This window comes from Syngnathus floridae, chromosome 10, assembly GCF_059516105.1.
Source record: "Syngnathus floridae isolate MCC-2025c chromosome 10, RoL_Sflo_1.0, whole genome shotgun sequence".
In the NCBI taxonomy this organism is placed as follows: domain Eukaryota; kingdom Metazoa; phylum Chordata; class Actinopteri; order Syngnathiformes; family Syngnathidae; genus Syngnathus; species Syngnathus floridae.
The window spans coordinates 1233848-1257805 of record NC_142422.1 but is presented as its reverse complement, the minus strand read 5'-3'; the positions used below and the strand labels follow the sequence as shown (position 1 = coordinate 1257805).

The 23958-nt window shown below is 51.8% G+C and overlaps 3 protein-coding genes across 12 annotated transcripts in view; 2 read left to right on the top strand and 1 right to left on the bottom strand.

Moving 5' to 3' along the window:
* The first annotated feature begins 92 nt into the window (after positions 1-92).
* Positions 93-7030, top strand: pik3r4 (phosphoinositide-3-kinase, regulatory subunit 4). The gene is made up of 20 exons (XM_088386246.1): positions 93-234; positions 607-1329; positions 1482-1615; positions 1678-1885; positions 1965-2354; positions 2429-2563; positions 2631-2852; positions 2938-3111; positions 3189-3334; positions 3407-3610; positions 3723-3924; positions 4312-4415; positions 4527-4749; positions 4810-5140; positions 5357-5568; positions 5630-5761; positions 5826-5926; positions 6138-6226; positions 6358-6478; positions 6581-7030. The coding sequence occupies exons 2-20, from the start codon at positions 612-614 to the stop codon at positions 6749-6751; spliced, it is 4017 nt and encodes a 1338-aa protein (XP_088242372.1). The 5' UTR covers positions 93-234; positions 607-611; the 3' UTR covers positions 6752-7030.
* LOC148391589 (collagen alpha-6(VI) chain-like) lies at positions 6932-22938 on the bottom strand. Its single transcript, XM_088386252.1, has 40 exons — positions 22628-22938; positions 20453-20543; positions 18631-19218; positions 17415-17993; positions 16726-17346; positions 16032-16592; positions 15353-15910; positions 14695-15273; positions 14045-14623; positions 13552-13919; positions 13350-13428; positions 13132-13277; positions 12964-13056; positions 12837-12890; positions 12652-12723; positions 12546-12572; positions 12419-12463; positions 12289-12342; positions 12115-12177; positions 11976-12041; positions 11846-11899; positions 11729-11764; positions 11570-11632; positions 11433-11495; positions 11290-11352; positions 11160-11222; positions 10897-10947; positions 10782-10817; positions 10625-10687; positions 10389-10451; positions 10250-10285; positions 10137-10173; positions 10037-10048; positions 9045-9538; positions 8723-8813; positions 8011-8661; positions 7851-7935; positions 7678-7784; positions 7517-7561; positions 6932-7449 (listed from the first exon to the last, which is right to left on the bottom strand). The coding sequence occupies exons 1-40, from the start codon at positions 22628-22630 to the stop codon at positions 7283-7285; spliced, it is 7506 nt and encodes a 2501-aa protein (XP_088242378.1). The 5' UTR covers positions 22631-22938; the 3' UTR covers positions 6932-7282.
* LOC148391588 (sodium bicarbonate cotransporter 3-like) overlaps positions 8834-23958 on the top strand; it is a 31887-nt gene continuing 16762 nt past the window's right edge. For 6 of the 10 annotated variants that reach the window (XR_015860681.1, XR_015860680.1, XR_015860679.1 and 3 more), the window contains exons 1-2: positions 21983-22513; positions 23829-23958. Coding sequence is in view for 3 of the 10 variants with exons in the window: in XM_088386248.1 (XP_088242374.1) it covers positions 22330-22513; positions 23829-23958 (314 nt within the window). In the remaining 7 variants the exon portion in view is untranslated. Of the gene's footprint in view, positions 9569-10372; positions 10476-20467; positions 20560-21964 lie in introns of those variants that run through there. The other 4 variants (XM_088386251.1, XM_088386248.1, XM_088386250.1 and 1 more) reach the window with 4 other exon arrangements.

Below are 23958 nucleotides of genomic sequence, written 5' to 3'. Positions count from 1 at the left end.
CTTTAGACAGTTATTCAGCTTTTTTTTTTGTACTTGGAGTTCGCCGTATTTACATTTCATAGGGCGGCTACCGAGTGACGTTTCACTCTGACCCGGAAGCACAACAACAGCTGCACGAAGCCGTTTCTTCGCTTTATATCGCTAGTTTCCGCAGAGAATTCCCTTAGTACTTTCTTTTGTCATTCTGACTGGCTTTATAAAAGAACTCCACTACATCAGCCTCGCCATCCGCAGGTAAAACGACTTCCCCCCACCACTTCCTGCCATTCTTACGCGGATGCTTCAGCTGTTTGGTTAGCCGGCGAGCTAACGGGACGCTAACGAGATGTCATATGATGGCTCTTTAAAATTTAAACAATGTAACGTATGTGGAAATACCGCTTCTAATTAACTCAGTATAAAAAAAACAAGCGTTAGAATAGGAAATGCAGGATTAACATGATAAGTCACATGACGACGACAGATGGTAAACAGTAAAAGAGTTACACCGGTAAATTGCATGTACTATTGCGCTAAGGACTGAAGCCTTCTATGAAAGGTTCCCAAAGTAGCTTAAATTCGATAAGTGTTTTGTTACGACCATCCGTTTACCTCTACTCCCGGCAGAGGCGATGGGCAACCAGCTGGCGGGTATTGCCCCATCCCAGATCTTGTCAGTGGACAGCTACTTCTCAGACATCCATGATCATGAGTACGACAAGAGCCTGGGCAGCACGCGCTTCTTCAAGGTGGCGCGCGCCAAGCACCGCGAGGGCATGCTGGTGGTCAAGGTGTTTGCAATCCAAGACCCCTCACTGCCGCTCACCAGCTACAAACAGGAGCTGGAGGAGCTGAAGATCCGCCTGCACTCGTGCCACAACTGCTTGCCCTTCCAGAAGACCTCGCTGACGGAGAAGGCCGCTATCCTCTTTCGCCAGTACGTGCGCGACAACCTGTACGACCGCATCAGCACGCGGCCGTTCCTCAACAACGTGGAAAAGCGCTGGCTGGCCTTCCAAATCCTCACCGCCGTGGACCAGGCGCACAAGGCCGGCGTGCGCCACGGCGACATCAAGACGGAGAACGTGATGGTGACCAGCTGGAACTGGGTGCTGCTCAGCGATTTCGCCAGCTTCAAGCCAACCTACCTTCCCGAAGACAATCCTGCCGACTTCAACTATTTCTTTGACACGTCCCGCCGTCGTACCTGCTACATTGCGCCGGAGCGCTTTGTGGACGGCAGCATGTTTGCCGCCGAGAGCGACCAGAACACGCCGCTGGTGGACCTGAGCAGCAGCAACCAGAGGAGCAGAGGCGAGCTCAAGCAGGCCATGGACATTTTCTCTGCAGGTGGGCCTGAAAGGTTTGCTCGTTCTAAAACAAGTCATGTGACAAAAAAGAATGGTCGTAACACAACGGAAAGGAATTTGTCCCAGCGATGCTTTGGGGTGGATGCCGTGAAATGTTATTTGAAGGCAGCGTGTTTTCTCCGTTTTTCTCAGGTTGCGTGATCGCTGAGCTGTTCACCGAGGGCGTCCCGCTCTTCGATTTGTCCCAGCTGCTTGCGTACCGCAAAGGACACTTTCAGACGGAGCATGTTCTGGAGAAGATCGAGGACCGCAGCATCCGAGAGCTGGTGAGGCCCGTGTTTGACACGGAAACCCGGATCTCAGTCGTGCCTTCTCTGATGTCCCTCAGGTGGCGCAGATGGTCCAGCGAGAACCCGAGCGGCGCTCGTCGGCCGAGGACTACTTGAAGCAGCAGCGAGGAAAAGCCTTCCCAGACATCTTCTACACCTTCCTGCTGCCTTACATGGCGCAATTCGCCAAAGACACGTTCCAGTCGGCCGACGAGAGAGTCCTCGTAATACGCAAAGACTTGGACAACATCTTGCACAACCTCCGAGGTGAGCGCATCGTGAAAACGCAGCTTCCTTCCATTAGACCAAATGTTCTTGAAGACACACTGGCAAATCCTTGACGCAGGCTCTCCAAGTTCCTCCCAGGACGCTGGCGACGGCACGGTGAGCGCCAAGGAGCAGCAAGGCCTGATGGTGCTGGCGTCGGTCATCACTTCCTGCCTGCAGACGCTGCATTCGTGCGACTCCAAGCTGGCGGCGCTGGAGCTGATCCTCCACCTGGCGCCGCGTCTGGGCGTGGACATCCTGCTGGACCGCATCACGCCCTACCTGCTGCACTTCTGCAACGACCCGGTGCCGCGCGTGCGGGCCCAGGCCGTGCGCACTCTCACCAAGGTGCTGGCGCTGGTCAAGGAGGTGCCACGCAACGACGTGAATATCTACCCGGAGTACATCCTGCCGGGCATCGCCCACCTGGCGCAGGATAACGCCACCATCGTCAGATTGGCGTACGCCGGTGAGGCGGCTGCCGCCTTTTCCACCAAATTGTGTCCATCCAGTTGGTGAAGAATCTTTTTTGGTCGTTGTCAGAGAATGTGGCGCACCTGGCAGAGAGCGCCCTCCGCTTCCTGGAGTTGGTGCAGGAGAACAACTTAAGCACGGAGCACGACGCCAACGGCGAGGAGGCGGAGGAAACGCTTCACCCCAACGATAATTACGACTCAGGTCGGTGGAGAAAAGCGGTCAGGTGCTCTGAGATTGAGAATTGATTGGAACAGCCCCGAATGCGCAGAGCTGCAGGCGCTCCACGAGATGGTGCAGCAGAAGGTGGTGACGCTGCTGAGCGACTCTGAGAACGTGGTGAAGCAGTCGCTGATGGAGAACGGCATCACGCGACTCTGCGTCTTCTTCGGACGGCAGAAGGCCAACGACGTGCTGCTCTCGCATATGATCACCTTCCTCAACGACAAGAACGACTGGCACCTGCGCGGCGCCTTCTTCGACAGCATCGTCGGTGAGAAGCGTTTTTTTTTCGCGGACCTCGGACTTTGAGGTCGCCGACTCCGAGAGGTCAATTGTGGCTGTGTTTGTGTGTGGAGGAGTGGCAGCGTACGTAGGCTGGCAGAGCTCGGCCATCTTGAAGCCGCTCCTCCAGCAGGGTCTGAGCGACACGGAGGAGTTTGTCATCTACAAAGCGCTCAACGCGCTGACGTGCATGTGCCAGCTGGGCCTGCTGCAGAAGCCTCACATCTACGAGTTTGTCGCCGACATCGGTAAGTTGACATCAAACGTTTCATCCTGGCGCCTCAGCTCATTTATTTGATTTTTTTTTTTTGCTACCTGGCCGCAGCTCCGTTCCTGTGCCACCCCAACTTATGGATCCGCTACGGCGCGGTGGGCTTCATCACGGTGGTCGCTCAGCACCTCAACTTAGCCGACGTATACTGCAAGCTGATGCCGCACCTGAATCCCTTCGTCACGCAGCCCATCATTCAGGTGAGCGCCGCCGCCGCCGCCGCCTTGTCACGGCCATCCCGGCCGGCTCACACCCGCCGACTGCATCCTCAGATCGACAAGGAGCTGGTCCTGCTGAGCGTTCTGAAGGAGCCGTTGAGCCGCTCCATCTTTGACTACGCGCTGCGCTCCAAAGACATCGCTAGCCTCTTCCGCCACCTGCTGCTGCGGCAGAAGAAGCGCGCCGGGTCCATCCCGGAGTGCCCGCCTCCCGAGGACCCCGCCATCGCTCAGCTACTTAAGAAGCTACTCTCGCAGGTGAACACGCCAAATTAAGCACAATGCCACGCCGGATCCTACTGCGACTTCAAATAAAACGGAGCAACTTGGAGTTTGAAAGTTTCTGTTGTCGGGCCGGGCCGCCTTGCAGGGAATGACCGAGGCGGAGGAAGACAAGCTGCTGGCGCTCCGAGACTTCATGCTCAAGTCCAATAAGGCCAAAGCCAACATGGGCGAGCAGATACATCTGGGGGAGGCCACCCAGACCGGCGTGGTCGACCTCGCCGTGCTGGGCATCGCCGGACGCCAGGTGGACTTGGCCAAGCCCAAAGGCGAGGTGGAGGACAAGCGAGGTGAGCCTCGCGCTTTTTTTTTTTTTTTGTCCCTCATTCAGTTCATGTTTGCGCATATTTGTAATGGATAAAACACCTGTTTTGAATTTCGGCAGAGGACAGCATGTTATTTGTTGGAGTGAACGCTAGCGCGATTTGCTGTCATTTTTTTTAACGTTTTTGCTTTGATTTTCTGCAGATGTTTCTTTTCTTTTATACTTTTTTTCCTTTTAATTGTGTATGCTATTTTATGTTTGTACGGCGGCCTTGAGTGCCTTGAAAGGCGCCTGATAAGTAAAATGTATTATCATTATGATTTAAAAAGGCCCAAAACTAAACAATTGGACATTCAAACGTTTAGAAAGGGTGAAGTGAAGTTCACCATAGCTAAATATTTGTCTCTCCCAGCGAGGAAGCACACCAAGCAGGACTCCATCATGAACGAGGAGTGGAAGAGCATGTTTGGATCTCAGGAGCCTGCTTCCACCGCTGCCACCATGCAGCCAAACACGGTATTGCTGCATGGTTTCATTTTCATTTTCTGTTTGTTGTAAAACTAGCGACAACAAAAAGAGCCGATTTTTAAAAGCACCAACTGATTAATGGCTTCGTGCGCCCTGGAGGTGCCCGACGGTCCGGCGAGTCAATCCCGAAAGAACGCGCCGGCGCCGGCGGTGGCCGTGCAGCAGTCGGTGACAGGTGGCCTGGCCTACCAGCGCCGCGTCAACACCTGCAAGGCGGAGCTGCAGCAGCTGGTGCAGCAAAAGCGCGACCAGTGCAGCGCCGAGCGCATGGCCAAGCAGATGATGGAGAGCGCCGAGTGGGAGAGTCGCCCGCCGCCGCCCGGTAAATGCCCGCACTTCTGCTCACGGCATCTGAGCTAAGCTAAATAAAAAAAATGTTCAGGGTGGCACCCGAAAGGATTGCTGGTGGCCCACCTCCACGAGCACAAAGCGGCCGTCAACCGCATCAGAGTGTCGGACGAGCACGCCATCTTCGCCACGGCGTCCAACGACGGCACGGTCAAAGTGTGGGACAGTCAGAAGATGGAGGGCAAGACCACCACCACCAGGTCGGTGCTGACGTACTCGCGCATCGGCGGCCACGCCAAGACGCTGACCTTCTGCCAGGGCTCGCATTACTTGGCCGTGGCGTCCGACAACGGCGCCATCCAGCTGCTGGCGGTCGAAGCCAGCAAACCGCCAAAATCGCCCAAAGTGCAACCCTTCCAGACCCGGTGAGACTTCAATTATTTCATATTAATTAGCTTATATATATTATTAATATATATATTGTATAATATTTGATTCGAATATTTATATTGGTGATTATTATTTGCAAAATGCTTTCAAATATATTTACAGTTGTATTACTTTATTTCAAAGAAAGTTCAAATGGCTCATGCTGTAGCTCCCAAAAGTCAAAACACAGCCATAAAAAAAATTCCCCGCAGGTCTCTGGATCTGAAGGAGGACGGCTGCGCGGTGGACATCCACCATTTTAACTCTGGCGCTCAGTCCGTGCTGGCGTACGCCACGGTCAACGGCTCGCTGGTGGGCTGGGACCTTCGCTCCAACTCCAACGCCTGGACGCTTCGCCACGACCTCCGCTTGGGACTCATCACTTCCTTCAGCGTGGACATGCACCAATGCTGGCTCTGCCTCGGTAAGCGCGCCGAGCGGCATCTTCTCGACGCCACCTGAGCGAGCGTCCCCTCCCTCCGCAGGTACGAGCAGCGGCACCATGGCCTGCTGGGATATGCGCTTCCAGCTGCCCATCTCCAACCACACGCATCCGGCACGCGCGCGCATCCGCCGCCTGCTCATGCACCCGCTCTACCAGTCGTCGGTCATCGCCGGTAAGCCGACCCTCTCGTTTCCTCGTCCACTTCGTGGTCATGTGACTCGCTCGCGCGCGTGCAGCCGTGCAGGGCAACAACGAGGTGTCCATGTGGGACATGGAGACGGGGGATCGTAAGTTCACGCTGTGGGCCAGCTCGGCCCCGCCCCTGTCAGAGTCGCAGGTGAGAAGCACAAAAATGTCCGTCCGTCCGTCCGTCCGTCCGTCCGTCCGTCCGTCCGTCCGTCCGTCCGTCCGTCCGTCCGTCCGTCCATCCATCCATCCATCCATCCATCCATCCATCCATCCATCCATCCATCCATCCATCCATCCATCCATCCATCCATCCATCCATCCATCCTCTGATTCTTCTCATGCTCTGTCCTGCGTCGCAGCCGTCGCCTCACAGCGTGCACGGGATCTACTGCAGTCCGGCCGACGGCAATCCTCTGCTGCTCACCGCCGGTTCCGACATGAGGATCAGGTGTGACAAACGAATTAACAATGCCAAATTGTTTTAAGGCCCAAATTTTGTCGTCAGAAATTCTTAAAGGTCTTAAGATTCAAAATCAGACGGCCCAAAGTGAATGACGCTGTGACATTTGTGCTCGCCAGGTTCTGGGATCTGGCGTACCCGGAGAGATCGTACATCGTGGCGGGCGGCGCCAACGATTCGCTGCACTGCCCCTCCGTCATGTACAGCAGGAAGATCATCGAAGGCACAGAAGTGGTGCAGGTAAGCCGAGCGGCGCATGCCGTGATATTTCTCAGAGTACACCGGTGAAATGTAGTCCAGGAAGCACACACACAATTGTTCATCCATCCGTCCACATCGCAGGAGATCCACAGCAAGCAGAAGAGCGGCGCCGCTGAGGACTCGCCGCGACGGGGACCCGAGTCACTGCCCGCGGGACACCACGACATCATCACCGATATCGCCACCTTCCAGACCACGCAAGGATTCATCGTTACCTCGTCCAGGGATGGGATCATCAAAGTGTGGAAGTGATGCGCGCACACACACACACACACACACACACATACACACACTCTAATAGCCTCACTCACATCAATGCTAGCTGGTTTCTATGGAAACATGCAAAGACTTCCTGTAATTAATTACCTGTCGTGCTGAGCTCATATTGGCTTATGACGATGAAATGAGAAAAACCTTGATGTCACTGTGATGTCATCTTGTACATATTGAGTTTTATAGTTTGATCATGTAATGCTGAACAAGTCATGTGACCTATGCGTGTTCAATAAATCCTGACGTCATAGTTTGTTATTCAGTTTGTTAGCATGCTCATTTCAATTTATAAGGATGCTAAATGATTGATTCACTGTAATCCTTGTTGATACTTACAATTAGATTAAGTTTGACCTCTCTTTGTGTAGGGAAATTCGGAATTTTCTGGAATGTTTTGAAATCCAAAGTTAGCATACTTAAAAAAAAATGAACGGATGTTGAGATTGTGACACGAGTTCCTAAACAATAACAATCAAGTTGAAAAGAGTCACATGGGTCCGCGGCGCCCTTTCAGGCCACGCAGGCATCCTGGCAGGCCTCCAAGGTGCTAAAGCGGTTCTCGTTTCCGCCGCATCCGCCGTACCAGAAGCGATCACACTTGTGCTCCTCGCTGTCGTAGAACCACATCATGGCGTAACGCTGGCAGTCCCCAGCCTCCTTGGGCAGCAGGCAGGCGTCTGTCGAGAAGCAAGGGGGACGTCACGCGTCGGCTTCTTCGTGCGAGCGAGCGTTTGCGACCTTTACCCGTGGCACTGGCGTCGGTCGATTGCGGCGTCGTCGCGTCGTCCTCTGTTACGGTTAACGAAAGTGAGAAACGCAGCCGTAAGTCAAAGTAGCAAGCTACAGATAAGGTGCCTTCATTTTTGTTTGAAGATTCATCACGTGTTTTTGTGATGATTCCTCACCTTCTGGGCTCAGCATGTGGACGACGTCAGTCTGTCCGGTTTGTTCTTGCAACTGGTCGGCTGGCTCTTCCTGCGGCTGGTCAGCAAACTCCTCCACGTACCCTTGACTGGACGCCATAGCGGTCACATGGCCAACATGATGACGACTATGATGATGATTAAAAACGCCTTACCCATCAGTGAGGATCTGCCCACCGTCTTGACCCGTCCGTTGGCAGATCTGCTTCAAAGATGGCGCTGGGTGTGTGATGAAGCCCTCTGTGACACACACACAGTTGCTTAGAAAGACAAACATAGACAATAGAAAGAACGTCTGACATGTATCGGTCTCACTGTCTAGCGCGGCCATGAAGACCCTGAAGAACCTCCGCGCGTAGTCCCGTTCTTCCTGGTGAAGCTGTCCCAAGTGCAGCAGATGCTGCTGCAAGGGCTCGCTGGCGACGGTCTCCACCTGCTCGCGGTCGTAGCGCTCGCCCACCGTCACCACGAATAGCGCCACCCCCTGGCACTTGGCCTTCATGGCGGCGGCACGCAACACTTTGCGGTCCTCGGACGCCGACCTGGTGCCCACCACCACCAGCATCACCTTCCTCCTGCGGGCGTGGCCGGCTGTCGTCGTTTCCTTCAGGCCGAGGTTCAGGGCGTGCCCCAAGGACGAGGATCCGCTCTCTTGGCGCATGTTACTCAGCAGGTGTGACCTCATAAGCCGTCCATCCTGGTAAGCCTGCAGGCCAAACTCCAACTTGGTGCCGCGGGCGCCGCTCTGCTGCACCACGGCCACGCGGGCGCGAGTGTCGGCCTGGCCCGGCCGGGGGCTGACGGCCAGTTGCTCCACCACGGAGGCCAAAAGCTCCTGAGCGCCGGCGTACTCGTCGGTCTGCATCTCGCGCGAGCCATCCACAACCATCACCACGTCCGCCTCCACTTCTTGCGGCGCCGGCGTCTCCTGAATGAACGTGCACTCCTGGCCGCGTCGGCACGGGTCTGCGCCAAAGGAAAAATGCTTAAGCTAACATCTTACGCGAATGTCCAAACATCCGCTTACCGTAACAAACGGCGCAGTTCTTCACTTTCCTCAGGTCGGCCGCGGCGTCCCTCCCCAGCACAGTGAAGATGGACTTTCCGGTGTCGTCCAGCTGCAAGAAAATGTGAATAACGGCTGAGAGGTCCACACCAACAGTGAGTAACTGATGATAGGTCCCCCCGCAAAATGGGAATTAAGTAGTGGGAATTGCAAAAGAAGTGTACAGCGCTCCCCTCCTGCTGAAAGTGATTGGCAACTTCTCCAAAACGCCACTTCAACATAGTCCCTTGACACCAAAACAACACCTACTAAGAAGTAGTAAAAGTCACATTTTCAAACTTGCCTCCATGGCACGGCTGAGGGCGGGGGCGTTCCTCAAGGAGATGACGGCAGGCACCACGTTGAGGGCGCGGTACTCCATGACGGCCGTCACCACGTCGCTGACGTCCTGCGGCGGGCCGCTTGAGAAAAACACGGCCACCTTCCTTATCATGGCGCCCGAGCGCACGCGCTTCAGCACGTTGCGCGCCACGAAGCGCATGGCGGCGCCCAGTTGCCGCTTGTTGGACGTGCGCTCCAGTGCCACGTTCCTCACGGCGTCCATCAGCTGCGCCTTGCGTCGGTAGTCGTGGAAGCGGACCAGGTACTTGGTGTGGGCGCTGTACGCCACCACGGCCACGCGGGCTCCCGTGGGGCAGTTGCTCTCCGACACCGTAATATCCTCCAGGAGGGACAACAGGGCCGAGCGCTGGCGCTCGAACGCCGCAGGCGTTACGTCGTCGGACATGTCCAACGCCACCACCAGCTCCGTGGGGAGAGCGGGGCAAGAGCCCAAGTCTGAACGGCCAGCAACGACGAGAGCACAAGGTAAAAAATGGCGACCAAAACGCTAAACTTCTTTCATTTGCTCATTCCATATTAGGTCGTTTGTAATTGTGTTCAGTATTTCATTCGTTCACCCATTCTCATTTGTTCATCAACACCCTCATTCGTTCAATTAAGCATACAGTCATTGGAACTACTGTGTTCATTCGATCAAATGGGCGCATTCATTGATTTGGACATTATTGTTCTTTAATTGGCTCACTCACTCACTCACTCACTCACTCACTCACTCACTCACTCACTCACTCACTCACTCACTCACTCACTCACTCACTCACTCACTCACTCACTCACTCACTCACTCACTCACTCACTCACTCACTCACTCACTCACTCTCTCGGGTTCCAATGATTGGCTCATCCAATCGTTCATTGTTCGCGATTGAAAAAACAAAATGGCCACCACAACGTACAGGTTGACAACTCAGGCAGGAAGTGACACATACGTACCTTTGGAGCAAGCTGAAAAAGAGCACAAACACAAACTTAAAGCTGATCGGATGACAACAGAACAGTGGGTGTGGCCTCAGCTAGCCGATACTGGACTCACCGCAGTTGTCTCGGATGTACGTGATCAGTTCGCACTCCTTCAGAGCGATACGAGACACTTCAATAAAACCAAAACCAATAAACAAACAATGAAACAATAAACGCGACCCTTACCGTCTTCCCTCTGCTTCCAGCGGTACCTCGTGGGCCCTGTGTGTTCCAAAGAAAGGCAACGTCGTTCATCGATTTCTTTCTTTCTCTCATTCATCCATTTTGTTTCTTGTTGTTGTGTCAAAGGAGGAGTCACCCTCACCTTGTGTCCCTCATAACCCGGCTCTCCCTTTCGACCCGTCTCCCCTGTGCGACCCGAGTTACCCTGCGGAAAAGTCGACAATTATCAGTAAGTTTTATTTGTTTGTTTACTGTGATTTGATCAATTAATATCATTTTGTCACATGGCTCTGAACATTTATCCGCCTTGGAAACTTTTGACCTGAGCTATGCGCATCCAAGCTGCAAATGTACCCTCATGCTTATGTGTTGACTCACCCCGCGACCTTGGTTGCCTTTGCGCCCCGGTAGACCTTGAGGACCCCCCAGGCCGTTCTCACCCTAAGAGCAAAAAAGTGGGTGTGGCCACTCAGCATTTCCTCAGGTGTCTGTTCACCTTAAAAGACTTTCTGTCAGTGAAGTTGAACGCACTCACCACTAAACCGGGGTAACCGGGGAAGCCTGGATCTCCCTACACACACAAATAAGTGCGCGTTAAGAGATACACAGAAAACACACACAACTTGAGCTCAACACGGTCGTCTGCTCACCTTGATCCCCTTAGGTCCAGCTGGTCCGTAGCCGTCTCTGCCGTCCTGACCCTGTTGGCGGTATCAATTGTTTACATGACGAGTACACAAAGAACAGCTGTACTCTGACACATGACGCATGACATACGTAAACACCGATGTTAATTGGTTTCTCGGTAAAGTGGGGCACTCCCTGGACTGTTTATGTCGTCCAATGGCATTTATCGAAAGTAGATGCTAAGGAGGTTAGCGCGTGTAGAACACTTCCCAATGCGGATACATACCGGCGGACCCCGTGGTCCTGGCGTGCCCTGCACCCCTCGCACACCTGGATCTCCAGGTTGTCCCTTTAATGACAAACGTTGTGGTTACCATGGTGATGTCACATGACATCAACGCGAAGCTGTCACTCGCCTTCTGACCATTACCACCGCGTCTTCCCGTGGAACCTGCTAATCCTGGTGAGCCCGGCCCCCCCTGCAGGAAAACCACAAGAATGGTTCAGTGCACACTTTGATGGCATGGCACTGTCGCCATGGTTCAGATGCATTGCTTACCTGTGGCCCAGGAAGTCCAGGGATCCCTCTTGGTCCAGGCTGACCTCTGACCCCTCTGGGGCCCTAAACATGCAACAAGAATCAGTCAAATATATTATCGTTTTTAGCACTGATAGCACTTCCTGTTTATTACTCACCTGAGGACCTGAAGCCCCAGGACTTCCTGACAGGCCAGGATCTCCGGAAGCTCCGGCAGCACCCTGGGGGAGCACAAACATGTACACACAATTGTCAGTGTGTGTGTTGAGTGACATAAAGCAGATAATGGGTTTCTGATATTCTGGGTGATCTCCCACCTTTTCCCCGAGGGGTCCTCGTCTTCCGTCGGGACCCTGAAACACAACACGTACACACATTCAGCGTGAGAGGAAGTAAGATGGTGACAGACAGAACAACAGCAACAAAAATCTCACAGGATTCCCCTGGACGCCACTTTCTCCGGCCCTCCCGTCTTGTCCTGGTTCTCCCTGGACACAAGAAGGGGTGGCGGGCATAAGGGAGGATGCCGGGAACTTAGGAAGCAAGAAAGGAGTAATTGCTGACCGGCAAACCAGGATTTCCCACATCTCCCTTGGGTCCCGGCGCAGTGTTTTCCCGTCCAGGTTCTCCCTGACACGACACAAGAAGGCACGTCACGTGACCAGCAGGCTGAGTGGTCTTTGCGAGGAGAGGCTCAACTCACCGGATCTCCTCTCAGGCCTCGCTGTCCCTTGAGTCCCGCCTCCCCTCGGATACCGGGAATGCCCTGAGGAATGGACGAATGTCAGGAGTTCAGAGGTCAACACGACCGTGGGTCAATCCCACACACAGCAAAACTACACTGACACCCTCTGACTCATGTCCATGTATACTTTACCGGATTTCCGGGATGTCCTCGCTCTCCTTGACTACCACCTTGTCCTGACACGCCCTGCACGCACAAAGAACCTTCATCGCGTTGATGAAGATAATGATGATGAAGTTGATGAGGACACCCGAGCGCTAACCTGATCTCCGTTGACGCCGTCCAGTCCGCCTTCTCCATCCTCGCCCTGCCAAAACAATCACGTGACATCCATCAAAGTGGACTTCCTGCTGAAGGAAGGACGACGTCGTGCCGTGAATGTCACTCACCCGATTACCTCGCAGGCCTCGGTAGCCCTGAGCACAAAACAAACGGAAGACGTCGGCGTGTAAGCATCATGTGACGTGACAGACGCATCCACCAGCAGTTAAGTACCTTAGATCCTCGGAGTCCGGCGCAGCCCTGAACACCCTGAGGTCCACTGGGCCCAGGACTACCGCGGTCACCCTGAAACGAATCGACACCACGGCTGAACCCTCAGCGGCACAAGTAAGGATACAAGAAAGGAGGGAGGCAAGGTAGGACAAAGGAAAGAAGGGGGAAACTGTAAGTGTACTTACAGGTAGGCCCTCTTCTCCAGGGAATCCAGGGAAACCTCTTTGTCCCGACACGCCCTAAACGATTAAACGCATCGCATGAAGATGACGATAATGACGACGAAGACAGCGGTCACGACGACGCTGTAACCTTTGACCCCAGGGAACCCCGAGACCCGCGGATGCCTTCGTGTCCTGAACATTTGCACGTGACGTTGCAGCACACGCGACTGGACACCGTGTCCTGTCGCAACACATGGTGACAGAGTAGCGTTAGCGAGCCATGGCATTTAGCTCCGCCCCCTTCTCCTCAACTCACAATCTGCTTGAGTACGGTGCTGCCCACGTTCTGCATGCCGATGCTGAGCGGGGTTTTGTAGCCGAACCCTCGGCCGAACTCCAACATTTGCAGCTGCGCCAGGTCCGGCGCCCCCTCCAGGCCAACCATCAGCAGCGCGTCCACACCTGTAGGAACACCTCTGTATTACCTCCGTGTACCACACGACAAAAACACGTCTTGATCTTCTTTTTCCTTACCAGACTTTCGCAGCAGCTCGGACTCATTCTCCAGTGTCATCACGTCTTCATCTAGTCCGTCTGAGAAGATGACTAGAACCTGAAGGCGGGCAGTATCAGACCATCAGCGACTTTAGTTCGTCTCAAGTCACGTCATGTGACTAGAGACCCCCATCTCTGGTTTAAGTACATGAAACCTCCGCAAGACTGAAACATGACTTACCTTCACACCGCCTTTGGAGTTGTCCTCAAACTTCTGCCCGAAGGACTTGAGCATGGCCCTGTTGAGGCGCGTGGGAACGTTCAAATTCCAACTCATGACCTTGCTCACAACGCCATCGTTGGGGTCGTAAGGTTTGAACTCGAAGTCGTAACGGGTTCCTCCGTCCTGGTCCACCAGCCTGTATCCGATTTTGGGCTCGATGGGTTCGGTTTCGGTGCCGGTGCAGCACAAGCCTTGGATGGAGGTGGCGTAATGGACGATCTCGGGCAAGAAAGTCCTGAGCTTGTTATGGCCGCTGACCAACATCTCACCCGGACGTCCGCTTCTTTGAGAAATGTCAAAGCCCATGGCAATGTCGATACAGCAGCCTGAAGCGAGAGCAAGATTTGAAAAATACAAATGAGAAAGAATCGTGACTGGGCCTGAAGACAATAAAAGAAGGGAAAAAGAAAGAAGAATGGAAGGAGAAGAAAAGCCAAAACAAGGAACGTACTTTCCCGCTCTCCAATAAATTTGGATTCACAGATGGTTTTCACCACCTTTTGTCTGATCCCCTCCAAACTGTCAAAGTTTTCCACAGTGAAGAGTCTGTCGTGGGTGTCTGTGATCTGCAGGAGCTGCAGGTCGTGCACGTCACCCACACCGATGGCAAACACCTCCACCCCGAGAGCCTTGAGGCGCTCCGCGGCCTCCTGCACCTCATCCTGAGACTCTCCGTCCGTGATCAGCACCAAGTTCTGGGAGACACCGGCCAACCTGCGAGAGCCGTTGGCTTCTTCAAAGTGAGCCCTGATGGCATCCAGGGCGCGTCCGATCAGGGTTCCGCCACCACGCTGGTTCATGCCCATGATGTGCTTGGTCACCGCCTCATAAGTGAAGAACTGGTTCAGGTAGAACTCGTGCTGGAAATCGTTGCTGAATTGCGCCAGTCCGACCCGGACTAAATCCTGTCTGACTTTGAAGCTGGCTACCAGCTGTGTGGTGAAGTTCTTCATGACGGTGTAGTCCTGATAACTGATGTTGCCCGACTGAGGGAGCAGGAAGATTAGATCGGCTTTCTGCTTCTTGCAGGCTGCAAAAGCAAAGATTAGACTGGTGAAGAAATTGGTTTTGTCACCAACTGGTGACGAAAAGGTCTCCTACCTGGTTTTGTGGAGATGCAGAAAACAAACGAGATGTTTTTGTGCAAAGTTTCCAGCGCGTCAAAACTGTCCACGTAGAAGACTCGCTTTGAGTCATGACCCGCCATGATCTCCAGCTGTTTCCTGATGGCGCCCTCCACTCCGATACTGAAGACTATAATCCCTTTGTCTCGGAGCGCGTCGGACGGTTCACGCAGATTGTGCCAATCGGTGGCGTCGCCGTCTGTGATCACCATCAGAATCTGAGGCACTTTGGACGCTGCCCGACCGCCGTACTCGGCATTGAAGAACGGCAAGGTGTAGTTCAAGGCCTCTCCCGTGTAGGTGTTCCCATAGGGGGACTCGAGCGCCTCTATTGCTTGAAGAACATCTCGCTTGGACTCGTATTGGTTGAGGGTAAAATTTGATTTGGCCTTTGTGGAAAACAAAATGACTCCAAAGCGAGTGAGGTCACTACCGACCGTAGTTTGGTTGACCATGGACGACATGAACCTTTGCATGCTTTTGAACTTTTCCTTGGTGATGCTCGTGGAGCCGTCCACCAAGAAGATGATGTCTGCTTTCTCAGTTTTCTTGCACTCTGGTGGAGGAGAAAAGAATAACCATTACGTCCTGCAAGAACCAGCAAACTGGACTAGAACAGTGCGAGTGTTAATGACCTCTGTCTGGATTACAGATCTCCAAAGCCACCTGGCTCTCCAAGTCCTTCAAAGCATCAAAGTCCTTCCCATAAAACTTTCGCTCTGGTGTTCCGCTGATTTCCAGAAGCTGGGTAGTGTTGGCGTCCTTCACCCCGATGGCATAGACCAGCACGCCCTTTTGCCTGAGGGCGGCGGCAGGAAGTTTGACATCATCTTGAGCTTCTCCGTCAGTTAACACCACCATCCTTTGACTCACGCCAGGGCGCCCGCCTTGGGAAGCGTCAAAGTACGGCGATAAAGCCGCGATGGCTTCTCCCGTGTATTTACCTCCTCCGATCTGTTGCATGCCATCGATGGCTCGCAACATTTGGTCTTTAGTGAAATAGCTGTCGAGGCGGAACACCTGCTGCTGGATGTTGCCGAACTGCATGACGCCCACGTGGACGTCCTTCTGCCCGATATTGGACTTGCCGACCACAGATTTCATGAAGCCCTTCATTTTTTCATAGTCCTGCGGGTAAATGCTTCCAGAGCTGTCAACCAAGAACAAGAGGTCTCCGGGTACGTCTTTACAAGCTGCAGACAAACAACACGGAAAGTTAGTTAGCCCAGTTGTGCCCACAAAACACATGTTCGGAAGTGTCTGATGCCGAGAGAAAATTAATCAGTGTTGTTCGCAAGGAAAACAAAATCTTACCATCAGTGCTGCAGATGTCGGTGATGATGTCATCCTTGATGGGCTTGAGAGCGTCGAAGTTATTGACAAGGAACGTCTTCTTAGGGTCACCGGATATCTCACGAAGTTCCGCCATGCTGGCATTCTTCACTCCGATGGCGTAGATCGTGACACCTTGCGCTCGTAGCTTCTCCGCAGGCACCTTGACCTCATCCGTGGATTTCCCATCGGTGATGACCACCAGGTATTCGGGCACCCTCTGACCTCGCGTGACCACGGCCCGATCAAACTGTGGGCCCATGAACTCCAGCGCCCTTCCCGTTTCCGTCCCGCCCCCCACTTGCACGATGGCCTCCACCGCCTTCTCCAGGCTTTTTCCGTCCGCATAGGCTGTCAGATCAAATTCCAAGTTTGGCGCATCCGCGTACTTGGCGACGCCCATACGGACGTGTTGGGGTCCGATGCGGAAGGTGCTGATGAACTCGATGATAAACTTCTTCATGTCGTAAAAGTCAATAGGGTGGATGCTTCCAGAGTCGGCGATCAAGAAGAAGATGTCCGCTTCATCAGTTTGCAAGCAGCCTAGAACACAATCGATCAGATTAGATTTTTTTGTTCTATAGAACCGTTTTGATTAATTTGATTAGTGGTTCCGATTCAGAAGTGATTCTGAAACAGCCTTTGTGTTTTATTGGTCAAGTGCAACAATGCTAACCTTCCTTGATGTTGCTTCTTCTCATTTTAACGCTGAGCGCTTGCACCCGGACGTTGTGGCAAACAATGTTCTGGAGCTTCTGCTCCAGCGCCCTCAGTTTGGAGAAACTGTCCACAATGAAAATGTGGTTGCTGGGCGGGTGGGACGCCATCTCGACCAGCTGGGCACGGTTGGAGTTTTTGACGCCGACCGCGTAGATTTTGACGCCTTCCCGACGGAGGGCCACCGCAGCGTGGCTCACGTCGTCTTGGGATTTCCCGTCTGTGATTACCACCGCCACCTGCTGGATGCCTTTGTCTTTCCTGCTGCCTCTTTCTTTGGTGAACACGTGCTCCCGCGTGAAATTGAGGGCGACGCCTGTTTGAGTGTGGCCGCCGTGGTATGGCATTATTTTGATGAAACTAAGCAATTCATTCTTGTCATCGAAGGTGTTGAGGTAGACCTGAGCTTTGGGTTTGCTACTGTACATGACGATTCCCACTCGCACCCTGGAAGGAGCCACTTCCAGGCCGCTGACAACCGAGTGCAGGAACGTGCGTACCAGTTGGAAATTGCGAGTTCCTATGCTTCCGGACTCATCGATGATGAAGACGACGTCTGCAAGTTTGGCTCTTTTGCACTCTGTGGAAGAAGCAACAGCAACAAAAAATGATCCTCCGTAAGGTTGCCCGTTTAAGGATTCCTTTTACCTCCAGTAAGACTGGCCGGCAGCCTCTGGTCTTCAAAGGTAGTCTTCAGAGAGGGAAGGGCATTGACGATGGAAGGACTGAAGGGGAAATCTCTCTTTTCTAGTAAGCCGACTTTCAAATCTGGTAATGACGCACCGACACTCATAGCCACCACCTTGATGCCCTGGGCCTTGAGTAAGCGAGACTGTTTGTAGACCTGGTCGTCGGACTCTTTCCCACTCAGGACAACCAGGAACTGTCGGAAGCCTTGTTCCGCCCGGCTTCCCGCCTGGCTGGTGAAGAAATTCGAGCCCGCGTACTCCAAGGCCGCACCCAGGTTTCGCGGCTCGTTGGGCTGGAGTTTACGTAGGCGGAAGCGGCGGACAGCGGCGCTGGTTTCCTCGTTGGTCTGGTGGGTATTCAAGCGGAACTCCTCTTTGATGTCTTGGCCGTACTGAGCCAGGCCAAGGCGGTGCGCTGAGATTCCGAAGTTCAGTTGGTTGGTCAGTCGGAGCAGGAGGGTTCGGACCTGCTGGAACTCGGCTTGATTCAAGCCGCTGTCCACCAGGAAGAAGATATCTGAAAACTTTTCGGACAAAGCTGGAAAAACACAAAAGATTTGGACGTGATTATGCATGACAGCACTGAAGACAAATCATAATGTCTTTATCGGGAAGTCTGGGCTCACGCAAGCCACGATAAGAATCCCGATAGGAATCCGGGCCACGCGAAATGTTATAGCTGCGTTTTGGATTTCTATAAGCAGAACATGACCTCATCCCCCCCCCCCCCCCCTCCACACACATACTGTTCGTGTCCAGAAGCTAAAAGCAATAATCCATTCTTGCCAAAAGCAGAAATCAGATACGCAGTTTACAGACTTTTATTATTAAATTCTACTCTTCAACTGAATTGCCCTTCTCGTGTGTTTTGGCTGGCGTCACACATCCTTGCTAGCCTCTTTTGGCCTGCATTGTTGTGGTACGGAACGAAACGAAATGTTGCGTAACCGCCGTACAACATCCATTGTTCTTTGAGCTCTACATCGGGTCTTCATCAGCAATTCAAATTCCATGAGGTCAGCGGGTTATACTTAGCTATGTAAAACTCTTGTAGCCCGTAAAAACAACAAATGAGAAAAAACAAGCGCTAACTTCTCACGCTGGAGCTTTCCATAGGTTTTGCCCAACCCGGGAACCTCGATCCCGGTGCCCCTGCAGGTGCTTCTGGTACTCACCTTGCCTCTGGTTGTCCATGGAAGTGCACACGGTTTGCAGCAGACCGACACTCAGCCTCTGCAGAGCTTGGAAGCTGTCGATGTAGAATCGGAAGTTGTCGGTGGGTCGGTTGGCGATGGCGTCCAGCTCCACCAAGTTAGCTTGCCCCACTCCGATAGCAAAGACGATGACCCCGTGTTGTCTGAGGTGCCGAGCGGCCTCCGCCACGTCGTCGGCGGACTCTCCGTCCGTGATGACCACTGCGATCTGAGGCACCCTCTGGTTGGCTCGGCTTCCGGCGCTTTCTGTGAAGAACTGCGTCCGAATAAAGTCCATGGCCTTGCCCGTCTCCGTGCCTCCCGTCCGGTAGGGGAACCGTTCCAGTTCGTCCAGCAGAGAGTTCTTGTCCATGTGATCTTTCAACAGGAACTCTTGATAAGGTTCGTCGGTGTATTGCGCCAAACCCACGCGGACTTTGTCAGGACCGACGTCAAAACCGGACACCACGGTTCGGAGAAACGTCCGCACCTCCTGGAAATCGGAAATGCCGATGCTGGAGGAGCCGTCCACCAGGAAGACCACGTCGGCCACCGTGGCTTTGGCACATTCTGAGAGAGGACAGAACAAAATTAGCATTTTTATCCATCCATTGTTTTTCAAACACACGGGGGGGGGGGGGCAAATTGATTTTGAGTTGGTGTGGTGCTGATGGGATCTCTATTGCTTGGTCGGGCGGTGGTTTATTCAACAGCTCGCTGAAATTCTCTGTCCACCTTTGGTGTTGCTCCTCCTGGGTAGTGAGGAGTCGTCCCTCTTCATCCCGGATTTGTGTGTTGTTCTGTCTGAAGTTCCCAGCTAGTTTCCTGGTGGTCATGTCGAGTTCCTTGAGATTGTTTTGCGCTGCTGCTTCCTGTGCTTCTTTCAATGTAGTTTTTCTTATCCCGTTTAGCGCTTTTCCTTACTTCCTTGTTTGCTTCCTCATAATTCTTTTGGGCTGCAGTACTTTGTTCTGTTCCCAGAAGGGGTATTGCAGCGCTTTAGCTTGAGTTGGAGTTTTCCAGCCAGTAGGCGGTGGTCTGATCCAGCGCCTGCTCCCCTCTTTACTCTCACATCCAGGAGAGACCGTCTGAACTTCTGCTTGATGCATATGTGGGACAATCCGGTTTTCGGTAGTGTGGTCGGGCGATATCCAGGTGGCTTTATGAATGGGTTTATGGTGCCTCCTATGACCAGGTTGGTGTCAGCACATGTGTCTGCAAATCTTTCCCCATTTTCGTTCATGGTGCCAAGTCCAGCTCGTATCCATTGTTGTTGTTTCCCACCTTGGCATTCATGTCGCCCATGAGTAAGGTTCGGTCTTTTTCCTTCCTGGACTGGAGTAGGTGTTGTAGTCGGTTATAGAAACGATCCTTCATTTCCTCCTCGGCATTGTTGGTAGGTGCATAGCACTGTATGATTTGAAGGTTGATTCTTTGATGGGTTTGTTTGGAATCTTGCAGTGATCATTCTGGAGCTGATGGGCTCCCAACTGATGAGGGCCCGTTGTGCTTCTTTGGCGAGCATGAGTGCCACTCCTTCTGTGTGTGGTGCTGCTTCCTCTGCATGTCCAGAGTAGAGAATGTCCTGGCCACTGGCTAGTTTGACTTCACCTGTCTGGGTCCATCTGGTTTCGCACAAGCCAAGAATAGGTTGTGGGGTTTCAGTGATGGTAGTCCATGTGATTTTCATTGTGAATACGAGAATGCTGCCAGAGGTGCGCGACATACTGTGTTGATGTGTGGGAGTGAGATAGAAAGGCCATGTCATCCATTTGGCGGAATGCAGTGCGGTGAGGTCACCCACCTGTTCTCTGTGCAGCGTTACCGTGGAAACAGGCGGCCGCCATGAGAGCCAGGAGAAGACTCCTCCCAGCTGCCATGACCATTTCTTTCTCCTGCAACGAGAAGGCGGTAAGCAACCATCATGTCATCGTCAATATGAAACAAGCGCCAAGGTCGGTGGTTGGTTTGTCCATACGTGTCTACTGCCATCCACCCCATTGAATAATAATAATAACAAAAATAGCAATGATAATCATGGCATCCACCCCATTCAATATTAATATCAATATTAATAACAATAATAATCATATGCAGTCCGTCTGACCACGTTGTGTTTCTTTTGGTACATTCGTAGAGAGGTGCATTTAGAAACGGTGTCGTTGCGCCGTTGGGGGTGTGAACACAGACGATTTGATTCCCGGCCAACCAAAGCCTTTTGTTTTCTATACCTCACAATGTCAGCACCTGTGTGTCTTCTCATTACACTTAAGATGTTGTTATTGATGAACAGAACAGAAGATGCCCGGCCGGAATAGTGACGACCGTTTGGGTTTCACGAGAAGCCTAAAGGGACGTCACGTGGTGTTGTAATTGAGAATGAGCAGCTGTCTGCTATCACAAAACAGAAAGAGGAACGATTGGCCCATCTGTTTGTGTTTAAAGTGGCGGCTGCGTTTCCTGCAGACTCCAGTCGCCGACCATATCAAGCATCTAATGGTGCAAGGCCTTGTCCTGTGGATGACCGTTGTGAGAAGAAAGCCAAGGGGGGGAAAAAAGGAGCTCCAGATCAGTGTCACTTGATTGAAGAAAGTTCACTGGTGGTCATTCCTTTTGTGCTCTCACGTTGAGTTTACTGGCATCTGCGGGCCCAAACTATGGAAGCTCACATGGCACAAAAGAGGAAAAAAAAGATTGATTGTATGTTTAAGAATTGATTCTTCTATTATGAAGAGTTTCTTTTTAACAGTCTTGTTTGATTCAGATTAAAATGACATCACGCCTTCTACGGAAAGATGAATAGATACAATAGATTCAGTTGGGCGAGCATCAGTGAGGAAGACGTTTTAAATATTTAAGTATATAGTCAAACTACATCGATGCCAGAGATGGCGATCCCAAAAAAAAGTCCAACTCACAAACATCTGCAGGCCAGTCCCAGACTTCATCAAAATGACTAATTCAGCTCAAAATGGCCGACTTCCTGTCCACGTACTGTTTTGTGTGTCATGTTATCAAAGATAGGTTTGCCCAATTTCATGTCCAGGGCTGAATCTTTCAAACTTTCCAATCTACACGACTGAGTTTTCTTTTTCACCCCCCAAAAAAATAAAAAAATAAAAAAAAAGATTTTCATGAATGTTGAAACCCCCCCAAAAAGATCACTTAATCATTCAATCAGTGACTTGTCAGACTAACAATAAACGCAATGATTACAAGAGGGCTTTCACACAGCCTGCTACATAGAGAAAGAACCAAACATTCCCTCGCACGCTCACACTTTCACATCTGGTCCACAATTTGGGAAGCGCGCTATCCGCGCTTCACGGCAAAAGCCATAACCAAATGACCTGTTCTCCATTTTACTCACTGCGTGCTCGTTTTATTTCTTCAGTTTTAGGAAAAGGCTAAGCCACGGAAACAAAATGTAGACTTACACAGGTTGTTGGTTGAGTTCAATCACAATTCTTGTTAAGAAAGCTCTGTTTTCCGGAAAAATACAATCCAGCGCGGGCGGGGCCTTTCATGCGTCCGTGCTCAAGAGCAGAAAGTGTCCATTCAGAACAGGCAACGTTCAAGGTTCTTTGGTCAGCTTATATTCAGTTGCACATGCCAGTGTGGGCCGAGTTTGGCCGTTAATGAGTCAGGGGGTGCGGCAAGTTCGTAGGAGAATTTGATTCCATGGAAGTGGGGGCTGGTTGGGTGAGAGCTGGTTCCGTTGGGGTGGGTGCTGATTACGGGTGTGCGGGGGCTGTTGTGTTCCATCCCGTCTTTCGGCCTTGGCGATCGATCACCTTTGGCCAGGTTCTTGGCTGTCTTCCTCCTGGCGTTCTCCCTCAGGCACCTCTGCTGGTTTTGTCCCCAAGTGAGCTTCCTCTAAACATTTTCCTCTAGTCTTGCACATACACTGTCGCACCTCGTCCATTCATCATCAGCCATCCACTTTTGTCATTTTGTCATGTTCTTACGCACCACTTACCATGCATTTGTTTGTTTGTTCTTTCGACACTCCACGTACTCGCTTACTTCATCACATTCTTCGTTCGATTCTGCTTTCAATCACGTCTTTTTGTTGTTAGCCAAATGACTTCCCTCTGTCCTGAACGTTCAGCACTAATCCAAAGCTGGCGTCCAGCATGAGGCAACATAGGAACTCACATCTAGCATGAATCGAAACAAAAGATATCATTAAGTGCTGAACATTTTTGAGATGACTTTGGCAGTGTCCGTGATTTAGAAAAACATCAAGCATGCATTCAACCGTTCCTTAAGGGTCATTAAGCTATTCAGGCAATATATCAAAAGACATGTTATATCAAAGTGCATAGAAATACATATTAGATCATAAAGTTATAAAAATCTTTGTCATTACCACCTATCACAAATGTCTAGTTATGTCTTCTTTATTGATTTGGTGTGTAGGTATAATTATATGCTTAAAATGTTTCTTTTTTTGATTTCATATGTTAATATGCTTGTCTGCTTATATACTTTATTCAATGAGGTTTGAGCATATCTGTTTTTGTAGCTCGGCAGGACTTTTTGTATTTCGACCCCATTTGTTTGAACTCACTTGTCTCTGTCGCCTCCTTCAGCAGAAAAAGCAGTACTGCAGAATACAGGTGGCCCTTAGCCAGCATCCTGAGCCAAAACAATCGCTTTCAGTGATACATTTGCCGCAAAGTGGGTTTTTTTTGTGTGTGTGCTAATGGTTCTTTTTGCATTATTATTTTTTTTGCAATCCATCCACAATGAATTATACTTGCATTTTTGCTGTTTGTGTGCCAGCTTTGTCCCAATTCTTTTTCTCGAATGAAGCTAATATGCTAACAACTAGCACAGGAAAGGACATAAAGACATTGCAGAAATGAAAGGCCAGAACCACAATTCAAACCCTGGAGCTCGGAACTAATGTTTGCTTCACAATACTGCACTTGTGAATAGTCATTTTGCTATCACATGTTCCCTTCAATATTAGTTTGATATGCTGTTTCCTGTCACACTTCCTGTGCCATATTGTGGTCTTACCTTCTCTTTAGCCGTGTCGTCTGTGCCTCTCTTACCGACATACGGAGATGCACGTAGGTTTGTCAGCCAAAGCAGGATATTTGCATGGCATCGATGTTGACAACCAATGACATTATTCAAACAAAAACAAAAAAAGCTCTCCCGCTGTCTAGACACGCCGTCACAGCGGGTACAGTTCACCTTAGGCACGGAGGATGACGACGAGGAACATGTCCCGCATCAACTCTTCACCGAGCTGGCTCTCAGGAACGGAGAAGTCGTGGAGTGGAAGCAGACGGCAAG